General features: G+C 40.5%; 1 protein-coding gene across 3 annotated transcripts in view; it reads left to right on the forward strand.

Moving 5' to 3' along the window:
- The window catches only part of B3GALNT2 (beta-1,3-N-acetylgalactosaminyltransferase 2), a 59,361-nt gene that overhangs the window by 20,279 nt on the left and 23,102 nt on the right, over positions 1 to 15,980 (forward strand). For all 3 annotated transcript variants that reach the window (XM_047088623.1, XM_047088622.1, XM_047088624.1), the window contains exons 3-5: positions 2,107 to 2,207; positions 5,847 to 6,040; positions 10,593 to 10,688. In XM_047088623.1, the coding sequence (XP_046944579.1) occupies positions 2,107 to 2,207; positions 5,847 to 6,040; positions 10,593 to 10,688 (391 nt within the window). The remainder of the gene's footprint in view (positions 1 to 2,106; positions 2,208 to 5,846; positions 6,041 to 10,592; positions 10,689 to 15,980) is intronic.

Raw genomic sequence — 15,980 nt, forward strand, 5'->3', positions numbered from 1 at the left:
AGTAGGTTGCCTTTTTTTAGTTTCATTGATTTTTTTCCTTCATGGTGCAGAAGCTTTTTATTTTGGTGTAGTCCCAGTAGTTTAATTTTGCTTTTGTTTCCCTTGCCTGAGGAGACAGATCTAGACAAATGTTTCTGTGGCCAATGTCAGAGAAATTACTGCCTTTGTTTTCTTCTAGGAGTTTTATGGTTTCAGGTCTCACATTTAGGCCTTAAACCATTTTGAGTTTATTTTTGTGTATGGTATATGAAAGTGGTCCAGTTCATTCCTTTGCATGTAGCTGTCCAGTTTTCCCAGCACCATTCGTTGAAGAGACTGTCTTTTCCCATTGGATGTTCTCACTTCCTTTGTCATAGATTAATTGACCATATAATTGTGGGTTTATTTCTGGGCTCTCTATCCTGTTGCGTTGATCTGTACAGACATGGCACATTTTTAAGTTTAATCTGCATTAACTTTTCCTCCAACATTTACTTTTTTCCCTCCTCCCATCACTTAAAGTCAACAAAACAATAAATAAAACCCTTATTTGTAGTGTTTGCTACCTTCCATGGTGTAAATACTCTCACCGTGACCACTTTGAACTAACTAATGCAACATCTCTGAACATAGAGTTGGGGAAGGTATGTATTAATTAGCACACCATTATATTTCCATCACATGGATAGAATAGATAAAAATAACCTCAAGAGCATAGATAACAGTGAAATAATTAAGAAATGATTAACTCAGGTATTTTCTTTGTTTTTAATGTAATGTATTAATTGTAAGTTTATGTAATTTAATAAAGGCCGGGCTTAATAACCAGCCCACAGAATTCCCAAACATTTAGCGGTTGGCTCTCTCAAGCCAGTGGGCACAGGCTCCAGCACCTGTCACCTGTAGGCCATCTAGGTGAAGGTGTCCAATGAATGTAGGGATCTTTTACTTAGAAGATGGGTCCAAACTAGAGACGCTAATTCAGAAATCATTCTCAAGCCAGTTGAAGCCTCAGGAGTAAACCGTGTCCAGGGAGAGCAAGCGAGAAAGAGCAAGAAGAGTCAAGGGCAAAGCCCCGCTTTAGTATCTCCCCTAACGGACAAGCTGGGGAAGAGCCAGTGAGGGGACTGAGCCGGCTGTGTAACAGAGGGGAGAGAGCCCTGTCCAGAGACCAGCGCTATCGAACCACAGGTTGAAGGGTTGAAAAGCATCTGTTGATTTAACAGCGAATCGGTGGCTACATTGGGGTAAACATCTCAGTGTAAGTGTTGGTTATCAAAGTTAGAATCTCTGTTTTATAAAATGAGTGGGACATGAGAAATTAGAGCCTGCAACTTTAGTTAATTCCTTTGTAGGACTGTAAAGGAAAGGGTAGAGACAAGGAAGGGATGGCAGGTATACAGAAATTAATACCAAGACTTCGTCGGGGCACCTGGGTGGCTCAGTCGGCTAAGCGTCCAACTTTGGCTCAGGTCATAATGTCATAGTTCATGAGTTGGAGCCCCACGTGGGGCTCTGTGCTGACAGCTCAGAGCCTGGAGCCTGCTTCCGATTCTGTGTCTCCCTCTCTCTCTGCCCTTCCCCCACTAATGCTGTCTCTCTGTCAGAAATGAATAAACAATAAAAAAAATTAAAAAAAAAAAAACCACTTCATCGTATTTATAATGTGTAGGGAAGGGACCACACGGTACAGGTAACCGGTGAAGAAAGGTGTAGGAGAGGACCTCCTCTTGCATAGACAGACTGATCTGGAGCAAAAGGAATACCTTCTGACATAGAAGGAAGCAAGTCAAGAAGATTGCAGACAGAGATATGTTTGTGGGTCGGGGCATGAGAAACTGGCTTTACTGTAGGTTTGCTCATAACTGGTGTGAGCGTCTGCTGGCAGCCAGGCCGAACACTCAGACTTGCTTTAAAACAGCACGACAGTAGAGGGCTTACGCGGAAGTCACTTGGTGGTTGGCGACTTTTGGGTTGCTGGTTCTTTTGCTGGACTAGAAAAGGAAAGTTGGAGTGAATCGTCATAAATACTTGTGTCTCAAAGCAAAAGCTCTGATATGGATGTGAGAAACGTGCGTGTGCAAAGTAAAGATCAGTATCTGATGTTAATGCCAACGTCTCTCTCAGTGTGCTTGTCAAGTTCATAATAGGTGCTCGTGGCTGCGAGGTGCCCGTGGAAGACAGGGAAGACCCTTACTCCTGCCGACTGCTCAACATCACGAATCCAGGTGAGTTGCCTTTTTCCTCAGCCCTGTCACTCCGTGTACAAGTCTGGTGTGGACGAAAAGCTGCTAAGCTCCCTAGCCCCGTGGTCCATTTTTATTTAGCAGACTAAAATTCAGCTTTCATCCAAGTGTAGCTTTCATCTTTTTTGACAGTTGACTGATCACTGTTGGTATCTGTGAGGAGTCTGTATAGATACACATAACTTCAGGATCCAGGAGAGTTAGCTGCTCAGCGTGATTCAGATGCATCTGCAGATTCCTCACACCTAGATAAGTACTGAATAACGGAATCTTGAACTTGGAGATAACTGCTCACTTCACTGTCTTGTCGAGTTAGAGTGACCTTGGTACAAATACTGTGAACCGGCTTTCTCTTAGGATTATTGTCTAAGCTTCTGCAAAAGAAAGAAATGGCAAAAAAATTAAAAAAAAATTTTTTTTAACATTTGTTTTTGAGAGAGAGAGAGAGAGACAGAGTGGGAGCGGGGGACAGTCGGAGAGAGGGGGAGACACAGAATCCGAAGGGGGCTGTAGGCTCTGAGCTGTCAGCACAGAGCCCGGTGCGGGTCTTGCACGCATAAACAGTGAGATCAGACCTGAGCTCAAGTTGGACGCTTAACCAACTGAGCCACCAGGTGCCCCCCAAAATTTTAAATATGAGTAATATTTCGCATTCCTTATAGTTCAAGATTTCTGGAAGTTCTAATGAGGCAGAGAGATGGTCCTGATTGGGTTCCCTTTGTTACCAGGGAACTGATTTTAGGTAATTGTGGATTGTATAACAGTTTATCTTTCTTAATCCACATTTCCTATTTTCAACTGTGTTTCTAAGGAAGATTAAACTTTTCAGTCTTAAATGTGCTGATTATGACTTCTGGTATTTTGAGATTTGTCAAACCTGTATGATTATATACACCTCGCTTTTATAAGTAGCGATAGTTAAGTGTGTGGGCTTTGGAGTCTGGCTTCATGGCTTTAAATCTAGGCTCTGCCTTTTCTAGGTGTGACCTTTGATCAATTATTTACCCGTTTTGTGCCTCAGTTTCCTTTTTTTTAATGTTTATTCATTTTTGAGAGAGAGAATGAGCGAGCTGGGGAGGGGCAGAGAGAGGGAGACACAGAATCCAAAGCAGGCCCCAGGCTCCGGGCTGTCAGCACAGAGCCCGACAAAGGGCTCGAACCCACAAACCATGAGATCATGACCTGAGCCAAAGTCGGACGCTTAACAGACTGAGCCACCCAGGCACCCCGTGCCTCAGTTTCATCATCCACAAAGTGGACATGAAAGTTCTTACCACATAGGGACTGACTGGATGAAATAAGTTGGTATATACGTATAATATTTAGAATAGTTCCTGGGACGTAGTAGGTAGTTAATTTTATTTTAAAGAACCTGCCTTTTATAAAGTTCAGTTTCAATCAGCTTTTTAAATAAATTGTACCGTATTTTCACGTCTGTAGCGTAAAGCAGAGGTTTCTCACTCCCAATCTTTTAGTTAATGTTGCAATTACAATTTCATGGGCAATTGTGTTTCTCTGGAGAGAAGGTCCCTTCGCTTGCACTGTAGTCCCAGAGGGACCATGAACCTAATAAAATGTATTACCGATGATGTAAGAGTAGCCTAGAACGAATTACATTTGAAATCCAAAACCAAATCAAATTTTTAAAAATCTCACCTTAAATTAACCAGGCTTTTATTATTTTAAGGGTTACTATTCATTAATAGTACAAGAATGGAGCTGTCGATTAATAGAAGATTTTCATATATGTAATACTTAGCTTACAGATTTTTAGAAAATATGAGTAACTAAATTTATATTGAATCTGATTTTATCGTTTTTGATGACTCAGACAGCATTTAGGTTTATTTTAATACCTTAAGGTCATCATGAGCACTAATCATCATCATGATACTCTGGCTGTGTAGAAGAGTTGATTAATAACATTATCAAAGCAACATAGTTTCCTGTGTCTAGGTAGCCTCAAGTCCAAGGTCCATCTGTTTTAAATAGATACGTAATTATGTTATAATATGCTTAACCTGTTGGCCTTTAACATACATGCTTATATTTTGAATATCTTAAATTTACCGAGTGTATGAAAAAGAAAAACTTCTGCCATCATCCAGTTTATTTAGCGTCTAGACTCCCTGGCCAGTGTTTGCCCAGCTCATGATAAAAAGTGTATCCTCCCTTTTCACCCTCCTGCTCATGTATGTAATTGGGTAGGAGCAATTGATTCCACTTAGTCACATTTTATTGAGCATCTGTTAAGTGTAAAAGAGCATTCTAGAAATTCTTAGGTAGGGATCCATATGATCCACTGGGTGTCAGAAGAAGACTGAATTTCTATTTAACTGAAAATAAAACGTAATATTTATAAAGACTGAGCACACTGGTAACAGTAATATATGTGCATATTTTGTAAGTAAATATATGAGTGTGTATACAAATGTGTTTAACTGATGGGGTTGTGTGAGCAGCAAAATTGGAAAGCCACAGCTCTAAAAGATACAAAGGACTTTGAGAAAATCTTGTAGAACAGGTCTTTATATTACTTCACAAAGTGGCACCGATGTTCTCAGCCATGTGAACTCCTTCATGTAATCGGGCCTGATTCATTTATGGTAATTAAAAATGCTATTTGAAAAGGACAGTTTTTGGCTTTGATTTAGACCAGGGAGTGTAAAGTGCACTGAGTTCAAAGTCAATAAACCTGGGGTTGATTCCTGGCTCTGCCACTTTCTGTGACCTTGAGTGAGTCACTGAAATCACCAGGCCTCAGTATCGTAACCCACGATGCCAGATAATGCCATACGACGTAGCAGTTGTGAAGATGTAAGTGTGATGGGGCCTGGTGCATGGGGTGTGATGAAATGCTTACTGTGTGTGATGTGCTCCTCTTTTACCAGTATTGCATAGGGTTTTTCAGCGTTACTGGAAGTGATTTCAAGTACTTTTGTCTTACGACATCACAAGTATTTTGTTTTTTTATTTTTTATTCATTTTTTAGTTTTTTTTCTCATGTTTATTTACTTTTGAGGGAGAGAGAGAGAGAGAGAGAGACAGAGTGCTAGTGGGGGAGGGGTAGAGAGAGAGGGAGACAGAATCTGAGCAGGCTTCAGGCTGTGAGCCATCAGCACAGAGTCTGACGCGGGGCTCAAACTCACGAATCGCAAAATCATGACCTGAGCCGAAGCCGGGTGCTTAACTGACGGAACCACCCGGGCACCCCAGCGACATCACAAATATTTTAAATTGCCCAGCAAGAAATAGGGATTTTGGAATTTGCAGAGCAAGACTAAATTTTCTCATTATTTATGAGTGCATTAGGTACTGTTTTTAATATCCCTGTTTATCCAACCTTTCCTGATAGATAGATGCCTTTGATAATATTCCTCTGTGGCGTTTGGACATATATATGCCCACATGTGTATACAAAAACTTACTAAAGTTGTTCTGATGAATAAATATTTTACCAAGATGTGGGTGAGAACTTCATTCTTAAATTTCAAAATAAGTTTGTTTTTGTTCCTGGAAGCAGCCATATTTCTGGAGAGTTTTTTTAATTACTGTCATTTGTGAATTATAAGATTATATTTCTTTGGTTACGTAAAACTCCTTTTCTCCTTACATCCTTAGTTTTGAACCAGGAAATCGAGGCATTCAGTCTTTCTGAAGACATCTCATCAGGAATTTCTGAGGACCAGGTTGTCAGCGTGACCTTCCGAGTCCTCTACCCGATTGTTATTACCAGTCTTGGGGTGTTTTATGACGCCAGCGATGTGGGTTTCCAGAGGAACATCACTGTCAAGCTTTATCAGGCAGAACAAGAGGTATGCACTGTTTTGGTTTTTTTTTTTTTTTTTTACAAATTTCCCCCAGTTTTCTTTTTAAAAAACACCAGCTTTTTCCTCATGGCATATAGCAGATTGGGAGACTACATAATTACCTGTGGTTGGAAGACTTCCCTTACTAATTGGATACACGATAGCATAATATATTAATATGCTGGTTTGGGAAGAGAATACCAATGGATAATAAACGTCTTGTATCTAGAAAAGAAAAAAATTGGACCAGATTAGAAATTCCCAACCGAAAATCCCCTAAAGCCTAAGGAATTACAAAAGTTGATAGTGAACGTAAAAACTTTGGGACTCTGGGGTATAAGCGAGTATTATTGTCTCTGTTCCAAGCCTGAAAGTCTGTCGCTATAATGCAAGGCTGACAGCTGCTTCAAAGGTCTTTTGTAATGAGGATGTAGAGGGAATGAAAGTTTAAAACAGCTGGGCTTACTGTGTTCCTGATATGTGGGGAAATCTGATTTGTTCACAGAGCATATCTGAAGGAGTATGTCAGTGAGGAATTGCATTTGAAAAGATCCATTTGTGGGTTTTAAACTATAGAAATCTTGGCGGAATTCTACAGTGAACACCCATGTATCTACCTAATTTCTACAGCAGTTAATATTTTGCTGCATTTGCTTTATCATGTACATAGTTGCTTCTCGATCTTTTTTTTTTTCCTTACTGAATTTCAGAGTCAATGTCAGGCATCAGTACACTTTGGCCCTAAACACTTCAGCATACATGTCATTAATTAGACTTTAATGTTTGTTTGTGGTTTTTAATTTTTATTTATTTACTTTTTTAAAGTTTATTTAAGAAATCTCTACACCCCACATGGGACTTGAACTCACGACCCCGAGATCAAGAGTCACGTGCTCTTCCGACTGAGCCAGCCAGGCACCCCTCAGTCGGTTTAAACTGCATAAGGTTGTGTAAACCAAACTCCTGTCCCCTTGTCCCTTTCCTAGAGGTAGCCTTTTTTTTTTCTTTTCTGTTACCATTGACTAGTTTTGCCTCTTGTAGGATTTTATATGTAAATAGAATCAAAAAGTACTCTCCTGTGTAAGGCTTTTTTCACTCAGCATGTTTTTGTAACCCATACATGTTCTTGTATGTATTAGTGAATTTTCCCTTCCCTTTTACTTTTTTTTTTTAAGTGAGCTCTATGCCCAATGTGGGGCTTGAGACCTGAGACCAAGAGGGCAAATTCTGCCAACTGAGCCACCCAACGCCCCATCCCTTTTCCTTTTTTTTTTTTTTTCTGAGTTGTATTCCAGCAATATGTTTTCTGTTCTCCTGATAATGGGCATATAGAATGTTTCCAGGGTTCTTATTTATTTTTTATTCTGTTAGTGGGATGAATTACATTTTTTGGTTTTGAAATGTTAAGCCAACCTCCTATTCGTCTTGGTCAAGATATATCTTTTTTTTTTTTTTTTTTTTTTTTTATGTTGCTAGAAATTGTGTTTCTTGAGGATAGCATGTAGTTGGGTCTTCCTTTTTATCCAGTCTGAGAATCTCTACTTTTTTACATGGAGTGTTTATCCATTTACATTTAATGCAACTCTTGAAGTGGTTAGATTTCTGTTTTTCATTTTGCTGTTTGTTTTCTGTTTGTTCCACTGTTTTTCATTTCTCTGTTCCTCTTTTCCTGCCTTCTTTGGGTTTGAATATTTTTTAGAATTCCATTTTAATTTCTCTGTTGTCCTTTCAGCTACAGTCTTTGTATTACTATTTTTGCGTGTGTGTGGTTGACGGAAAGACTATAATACACATCTTAAACTTTTCTTTGTTGTTAAAATTAATGTGTACCCTTTCATGTAAAATATAAGAACAATACAGCGTTACAACTTCTGCTTTAAGCAGCTAAATGTGGGAGCGCCTGGGTGGCTCAGTCGGTTAAGCATCCGACTTCGGCTCAGGTCATCATCTCACCGTTTGTGTGTTCAAGCCCTGCATCAGGCTCTGTGCTGACAGCTCAGAGCCTGGAGCCTGCTTTGGATTCTGTCTCCCTCTCTCTCTGCCCCTCTCCAGCTCGCACTGTCCCTCTATCTTTCTCTCAAAAACAAGTAAACATTAAAAAAAAAATACATTTAAATGTGTATGAAAGTAATTTAGAGAAGGTATAATCTTTTATATTTGCCCACACACATATTTACCTTATCCGGTGCTCTTCATTCCTTCCTGAATATTGAAGTTTCCTGAATATGCAAGTTTACTGGTAATGAATTTGCTTAGTTTTCATTTTTCTGAAAATGTTTTTATTTTGCTTTTATTCTGTCCCCCCCCCCTCCTTTTTTTCTTATGGAATATTTTCTGGATATAGAAATTATGGATTGATTTTTTTTCTCTTCAATATTTTTAAGATGTCAGCTCAGTATTTTCTGGCCTCCATTGTGTCTGGTGTTCGGCCAACTAGCTTTCATACTGCCCCCGGGAGGATATATGTTATGTGGTTTTTGCCTGCTTTTCCTGGCTGCTGTGAAGATTTTCTCTTTATATTTGGTTTTAAAAGCAGCTAGATTGTGTTGCACTTTGGTGTGGCTTTCTCTTTGTGTCTACTCTGCTTAGGGTTTGCCAACTTTCTTGAATCTGTAAGTTTGTCTTTTACCAAATTTGGGAAACCTTCAGCTATTACGTCTTCAAAAAATTTTGCTCAACCCCATTTCTCCACTGATTTCGGGATTCCGATTACGTGTGTGGTAGACCTTTTTCTGTTTTTCAGATTTGACCATTTGCATTAATCTGTATTCAAATTCGCTGACTCTTCTGGCATCTCAAGTCTGCTGTTACGCCGGTGAATTTATTTTAGATCTTGTCCTTCTCAGTTCCAGAATTTCCCTTTAACTCTCTTTTGCAGTTTTATTTCTCTGAAATTTCCTGTTCATTCATATTTGACCATATTTTCTTTGCAGCTTTGACCTTAGTTATAATAATGGCTTTAAAATACTGTCTGTTTATTCTAGTATTTGAACCATGTTGAAATCTGTCTCCATTGATTACCATCTTTTCTCTTGAGCATGGATAACATTTTCCTTGTGTATCTTTTCTCAAGTAACTTTGGATTATATCCTAGATACTGTGAATAATTCATTGCAGGATCTCTGGATCCAATTATATTCCATGCGGAGTGTTGATTTTTGTTTTGTTTTGTTTTGTTTTAGGCAGGCAGCTACATTGGCTGAGAGAGACTTTAGACTTTTTCTCCTTGGCAGTGGGCAGCAGCTGAAATCTCTGTTCACTTCTTTGGGACTTTGATGGGCTACTTGGATTCCGCTTTGAATGTGGCTGTCATGATTCTGAGTCAGCCACAGATTTGGGTAGAATTTATATGAAGAATTTAGGATTCTCTCTTTTTGACCCTTTACTTTTCAGGATTTTCCTCACTTTGTAGCTGGTGTGTTTATCCCAACTCTGTCCTTTGATTTTTTTCAACCAGAATAATGGCAGTTTTTAATTAGAATTTCTAGTTGCCCTTGCAAGGTGTGCCTTCAGACTAAGAACCATTTAAAAAATGTTTTGTTTTTTTTTTAATGTGCCATACTTCCTAGTATTGATTTTCCTCCAGTTTCAGCCTGTTCACATTCCAATGCCTTCAGATCTTTTTTTTTTTTTTTTTTGGTTTTGTCTAGTGTTCATTATTGTTATCTATAGAATTGTTATCTATAGAAGAACTCAGTTTTTTTAGACATCATTAAACTTACTTTTGTATTATTTTGAACGTTAATTGTTAGTAACAGATACGGTGTTAGAGAGCAACCAGTAAATATGTAAATCAATTTAAGATTAGATTTATTTTTTTTTGCATTTTGTCCTATTCCTGCCTTTTCTAAAGAATCTGTAGTTAGTGAATGTGCTTAATTACATAAATGTAAGCAGGAGGGAACAAATCCTACTAATGATTCCAGCCATTATGATTACAGTGAGAGAGCTTTATGAAATGACTCAGGTATGGGAGTTTATGTTTTATTGTGGTTAAGTTTCACTGATACAAAAACTCAAAACACATAACTAAAACAGCAGGTCTCTGGATTCCACTGTTATCCTGATCTAGAAATTAGGATTACTTTTGGATTTTTTTAACATTTTTTTAAATGTTTATTTATTTTTGAGAGACAGAATGAGTGCAGGAGGGGCAGAGAGAGCTGACACACAGTATCTAAAGCAGGCTCCAGGCTCTGAGCTGTCAGCACAGAGACTGATGTGGGGCTCGAACTCAGGAACCGCGAAATCATGACCTGAGCTGAAGTCGGATGCTTTAACCAACTGAGCCATCCAGGAGCCCCTAGTTAGTGTTTTAGAACTTCATGACAACTTTCGTTATCTTAAATACCTACTTAATAACCACGATGTCACTGGAAAACGCAAATGATGTCTAAGTGACAGGAGACCTGTATTAACTGTGGCTGGGCCATCGAGAATTATGCTGACCAAGACAGAAGATGTTTGCAAACTTGCTGCAGATGAACTAACATGAAGTCTTTTCTTTTTGTTTTTTTCCTATTTCTTGCCTCCTCCTCCCCCACCCCCCCATTCGTAGGAGGCCCTCTTCGTGGCCCGTTTTAGTCCTCCGAGCTGTGGTGTGCAGGTGAACAAGCTGTGGTACAAGCCTGTGGAGCAGTTCATCTTGCCCGAGGTATGGGGGATAAGGAAGAGGCTGTGATACCAGTTCAGTCCTTCATAAGGCCAGGTTACGTTCTGCAGAGACAGGCACTCTGTTTTTTGTTGTATGAGGACAGCTCTCCAGAGTGTAGGTGAAGCTACCGCAGTGCGTGTATTATGTACAGAGATGTGGCTCTCTGCATCGGACTGCCACGGAGCTCCAGGATGCCCCAGGGGCTGCCAAACCACACTCTTTGGAAAGCATTCATGTTACCATGGTTTATTTAGCAGAGTACGGCATGACTGTTTTAATGCCAAAGGATAATAATAGGTACGGGCTGATGGAAACACCAGATGCAGACACTATTTGAATAAGTCAGGTAGTTTACTTAATCTAAAGATGGGGGTGGTGAGTGCAGACAGGATAATTGCAGAGAAATCGGCCACAATTCCAAGACGAATAAAGCTCTCCAGGTTATGGAACATGTCTGAAAAGAGCTGTCCCCTTCTAGATCCTTCTAGGTCCAGTCTTAAGCACGTGTGTTCTTGAGATCCCCTCACCCACCTGCCAAGCGCCTCATCAGTCCTGCGGTGAAGCCACAGTTTGGCTGCTGAGCCTTGCACGGTTGGGCACGAACAGATCGCTCATCCGTCAGCTTCAGCCTTTCCAGGCTGGTTCAGTCTGTTCTGAGTCCATTCCTCAGTTCAGTGCTTTGGAACCACGGTAGGGATCAGTTTCCCAAGCATCTCTGGGAGTCACTTTAGATCTCCCGTAGAGTTCATGCCGCAACGTCAAAGGCGAGCTAAAACATGGAAGCTAGACAGCTGATCGGTTCTGCAGGCTAACCAAGAGACATTTTCCTACCACTGGTCTTGTGGGTTCTGTTTACTTTTGCAACACATCTTACAGTACGCTGTGGATCTTTCGAGTTAAGTACAAGTAGTTGGAACTATCTATGTAAATTCTGTAGATGTGAAAGGGATCTCCTTCATTTCACCTGTACATGAACTTCTGCTTTAAAACATTTTAAATAAAAGCGAAACTAAAATGCACCGGGAAAAAATTTCCAATTTCTCAGTGTTACACAACAACCAGTAGCAAGCATCCTCATGCTCCTTCCTCTTTGGTGTACGTAATGTTCTTTTCTTAGAGTAAGTTGTTGGTTTGGACTTTCTACGAATTTTTGAGGCATACGATTTCTTTCTGGAGGGCAGCTTAGCAGTTTGTATCAGTTTGAGTCATCATCAGCATTATATGAGAATGCCTATTTTCCCGTGTCCTTGTATTCCTTCTAATTTCATATATGAACTTTTTTCTTTGTTACATGATGTACCGTAAAAGGTATCTTCTAATTAAGAGTAGTGGCTTAGCTATGCTACGTATTAGATCTCAGCTTTTGAGGAAGCCATTCTTTGGTTTGTGTTTATTTATTTGTTTAATTTTTTTTAATGTTTTTATTTATTTTTGAGAGAGCACAAGCAGGGGAGGGAGTGAGGGGAGACAGAGGATCTGAAGCCGGGCTCTGTGCTGACAGGCTGACAGCAGCAAACCCGATGTGGGGCTCGAACTCACTAACCATAAGATCACGACCTGAGCCAAAGCCAAGAGTAGGATGCTTAACCGACTGAGCCACCCAGGCACCCCTGACCCCTTCCTCTTAAAGAGTTTCTAAATTTTGCCACCATCAGCAGTTTGAGCCAGATAATTCTTTGTTGTAGGGACTGTCCTGTTCATGAAAGGAACATCGGGCTCCTCGCTTACAGCACGGAGCCTGCCGGGGATTCTCTCTCTCCCTCTTTCTCTGCCCCTCCCCTGCATGCACTGTCTCTGTCTCTCCCAAATAAATAAACTTTAAAAAACAAAAAGAGGAGGGAGTCACAGTGTGGGGCAAAGAGGAAGAAAATAAGCTTTGATACTTCAGGCTAATCAGTTTTATGGAGTCTGGCCCATTATCTTGGTCAGCTGGAAGGAATTAAGAATTTTTATTAGTCCACAAAAATTACTACTTTCTGTTAGAATGAATGTCCTTGTTCTTTGGAAATACATGTTGGATGTCATGATGTCCACATTTTGTTTTGAAGTTTTTCAACAGCAAACAACAAAAAAATGCATGTGTAAACAGAGATAAAGCAGATGTGGCCAAATGTTGACACCTGGTGAGTCTAGGTGATTTGGGTGTTAATTTCAACTTTGCTGTAGCTTTGAAGTTTTTCAAAATAAAAACTGGCCTGAGGTCAGGATGGTGATCTAGCAATAGGCACTAAATGTTGGGATGGTGATTGGGGCGCCTGGGTGGCGCAGTCGGTTAAGCGTCCGACTTCAGCCAGGTCACGATCTCGCGGTCCATGAGTTCGAGCCCCGCGTCGGGCTCTGGGCTGATGGCTCAGAGCCTGGAGCCTGTTTCAGATTCTGTGTCTCCCTCTCTCTCTGACCCTCCCCCGTTCATGCTCTGTCTCTCTCTGTCCCAAAAATAAATAAAAAAAAACGTTGAAAAAAAAATAAAAAAAAAAAAAATGTTGGGATGGTGAGTGGCCATCTTAGTTAAGATTTAAAAAAAAAAAAAAGATTTTTCATCTCCATGGCCTGGTGATCCTTGTCACTTTAAGGTTCAAGCAAAATTGACTTTTTACTTTTCACTACTTCTAAGTAATATTTTTTTCTTTTAAAACATGCATGGGACGCCTGGGTGGCTCAGTTGGTTAAGCGTCCGACTTCGGCCCAGGTCATGATCTCACGGCTTGTGAGTTCGAGCCCGTATCAGGCTCTGTGCTGACAGCTCGGAGCCTGGAGCCTGCTTCGGATTCTGTGTCTCCCTCTCTCTCTGCTCCTCCCTGGCTCACGCTCACACATTCTCTCTCTCTCTGTCAAAAATAAATCAACTTAAAAAAAAAATTTTTAAAGCATGCAGTTATTTAACAGTGGCTATACCTCGTGGTGAGGAGGTAGGATTATGGATGACTTTTATTTTCTTCTTTTTGTGTATTTTCTAAGTGTTCTGTAATAAATACATATCAGCTTTATAAAAACAAAACACTCTTTAAAAATTCTGTCCTTTTATACAAACTCCTGTTTTTGTTGAAATCACGTTTAATTGTGCATAGATACTCATTTTTGTTGCTTCAAGCCTAATTAGGCTTATTAACACAGGAAAAACGATAGCGATGAATGGTTTGCCTGCATATCATCAGCACAGAATGACAGAAGAAAAACATCATTTGTGCCATTTTCGAGAGAGTAGAAGATGATTTGTTCATCATCTTATTCCCTCCACACTTGAGTCTCCTGGAGTAACGTGTCAGCAGTAGAGCTTGTCAAGTAAGCAGGTCTCCTGTAATGTCTTCATTGTGTGACTCACTAAAGCATAAATCTCAGTGGGAGTCACAAATTTAAATGGAGACTGCTATGTGCTTCTCTTAAAATACTTCTCTAATTTCGTATTTTCGTTAATAGTGGAGTTGAAACCTGAAACTAATTTCAATGAAAAGACTATTTTTGTTCACCTGAGTCACTAGAGACATAATTGTTAGCAGTTTGGGTACTTACACACTTCCTGTTTATGAAAGTTGAAATTCTTTGGCTGTAATCATTTCTCCAGTCCGTAAGAAAATTGTTAAAGTTTTTTACAGGTGCAAAAATACTATAGATTTAAGCCCATCTGTTGGTTTGGAGGGGAAGTTAGAAACAGGACAGAAAAGAATTAACACGGAAAAGGGGTTGTAGAGAGCGTGCTAGCATTATGGGTGAGATGACGTACGAGATCTCACTTTTCCAACTTACGCCATGCAGTTTTTCCTAGCTCCTGTTTGGGTTTTAGGGCTTTTGCAGGGAATTGCCATAAACAAGTTGTTTCTCACCTGAAGAGATCCCTGGCTTTCTGATTCCTTTGTATCAGAGCCAGGAGGGCATGTGAGAGAAGCCAGAGGTAGAAATTGAGCTGTGACGTGGAGGAGGAACAGGTGCAGCAAAGGGGGAGAACACACAGCTCCCCACTTCCCTGGTAACCGCAGGGTTGTGGAAGTTCAGCGAATGAAGCAGGATCGTTTTGGGGGCCAATGAGTTCTTCTGGCAAGTCCTCAGTGTAGTCCGCACTGTTGCTGTTGTTATCATAACCCAATCCCGGGGGTGCCCTTGGGTGCCAACAGGAGCCACAGGAAACAGCAAGGCACATAAACGTCAAGTGTCCGTTGAGCGGACAGGACAGAGAATCACTTGTTTTGTCATAGTTTCCAGATATGTAGCTTCAAGGAGAAGCGTTCTTATTTGGTCGTTATAGCTTTTAGTTAGGATATGGTTCATCTGAAACTGCAGTCACTAAGATTCCAGGGACCCAACTCCAAGGCACACTTTCTGTCCTTAGCTTACCTGACTGCATCTTGCTCTTTGCTTATATGATACACGTGCTTCTGGTGCAGCCACATCCGGCCCAGTCCTTCTTCCCTGGGGACTTCATTATCTCCTCCCTCGTTTTCCTCTTTTTAAAAAAGATTTTAAGTGATCTCTACACCCAAGGTGGAGCTGAAACTCACAACCCCTAGGTTAAGAGTCTCACGCTCCACCAACGGAGCCGGCCAGGTGCCCCTCTCGCTTTGCTCTTAATCGTTCGGATTTGATACCCAGCTTTCTGTTTGTTTTACTCCTTCTTCCAAGGCAAACTCTATCCATCACCACCTGTTTGCTAATGGCTCTTAAATCCAACTATAGCCCACATTTCTCTTAGGTACATACTTCTGCCAACTGGACTTCTCCACGTGAATGTCCCAGGGGCATTCTAATGGTGATGTCATAATAGTAATAATATATACAATTTATTATTATTATTGTCATATCCTCTCCATCCCATCTGTTCTCCTCTTTCCCTGTATTTTCAGTATTGGGTACTAGTATCTTTTTTCCAAGGCACCCCAACCAGAATTGTGGGATTTATCCTCAACTCTCATATCCAGGCACTCACTAAATCCTATCAGTTCTTTCTCCTGAACAGATCTGGTATCAGTTCTTCCAAACTTTATCACTATTAAAGTTCTGGAGGAAAGTACACCAAGGGCAAGAGACTATTTTGCCAGGAAAAAGACACATGATTAACCCAGAGCAGCCTCCCGTTGCCAGGGGTCTCACAATTAGCTCTCGGGTCTAGTCCTGACCTTCCGGTTAGCTCACTCGGAGATGCTCAGATTCTCACTGAGTGACACTGAATAAATTCACAGAAGATCAGTTTGTAAACCAGAATGTCCATTCATTCATCTTGAATGGGTGTTAGCTTATTTAATTTGAAAGTCATGACCCCTACCTGGGGATCTCCTAACTGGGATCTCAGGCACCAAAAAA

The sequence above is a fragment of the Lynx rufus genome, unplaced genomic scaffold (assembly GCF_022079265.1).
Source record: "Lynx rufus isolate CCGP_SWC_20201006 ecotype Redwood Valley unplaced genomic scaffold, mLynRuf1.p SCAF_25, whole genome shotgun sequence".
In the NCBI taxonomy this organism is placed as follows: domain Eukaryota; kingdom Metazoa; phylum Chordata; class Mammalia; order Carnivora; family Felidae; genus Lynx; species Lynx rufus.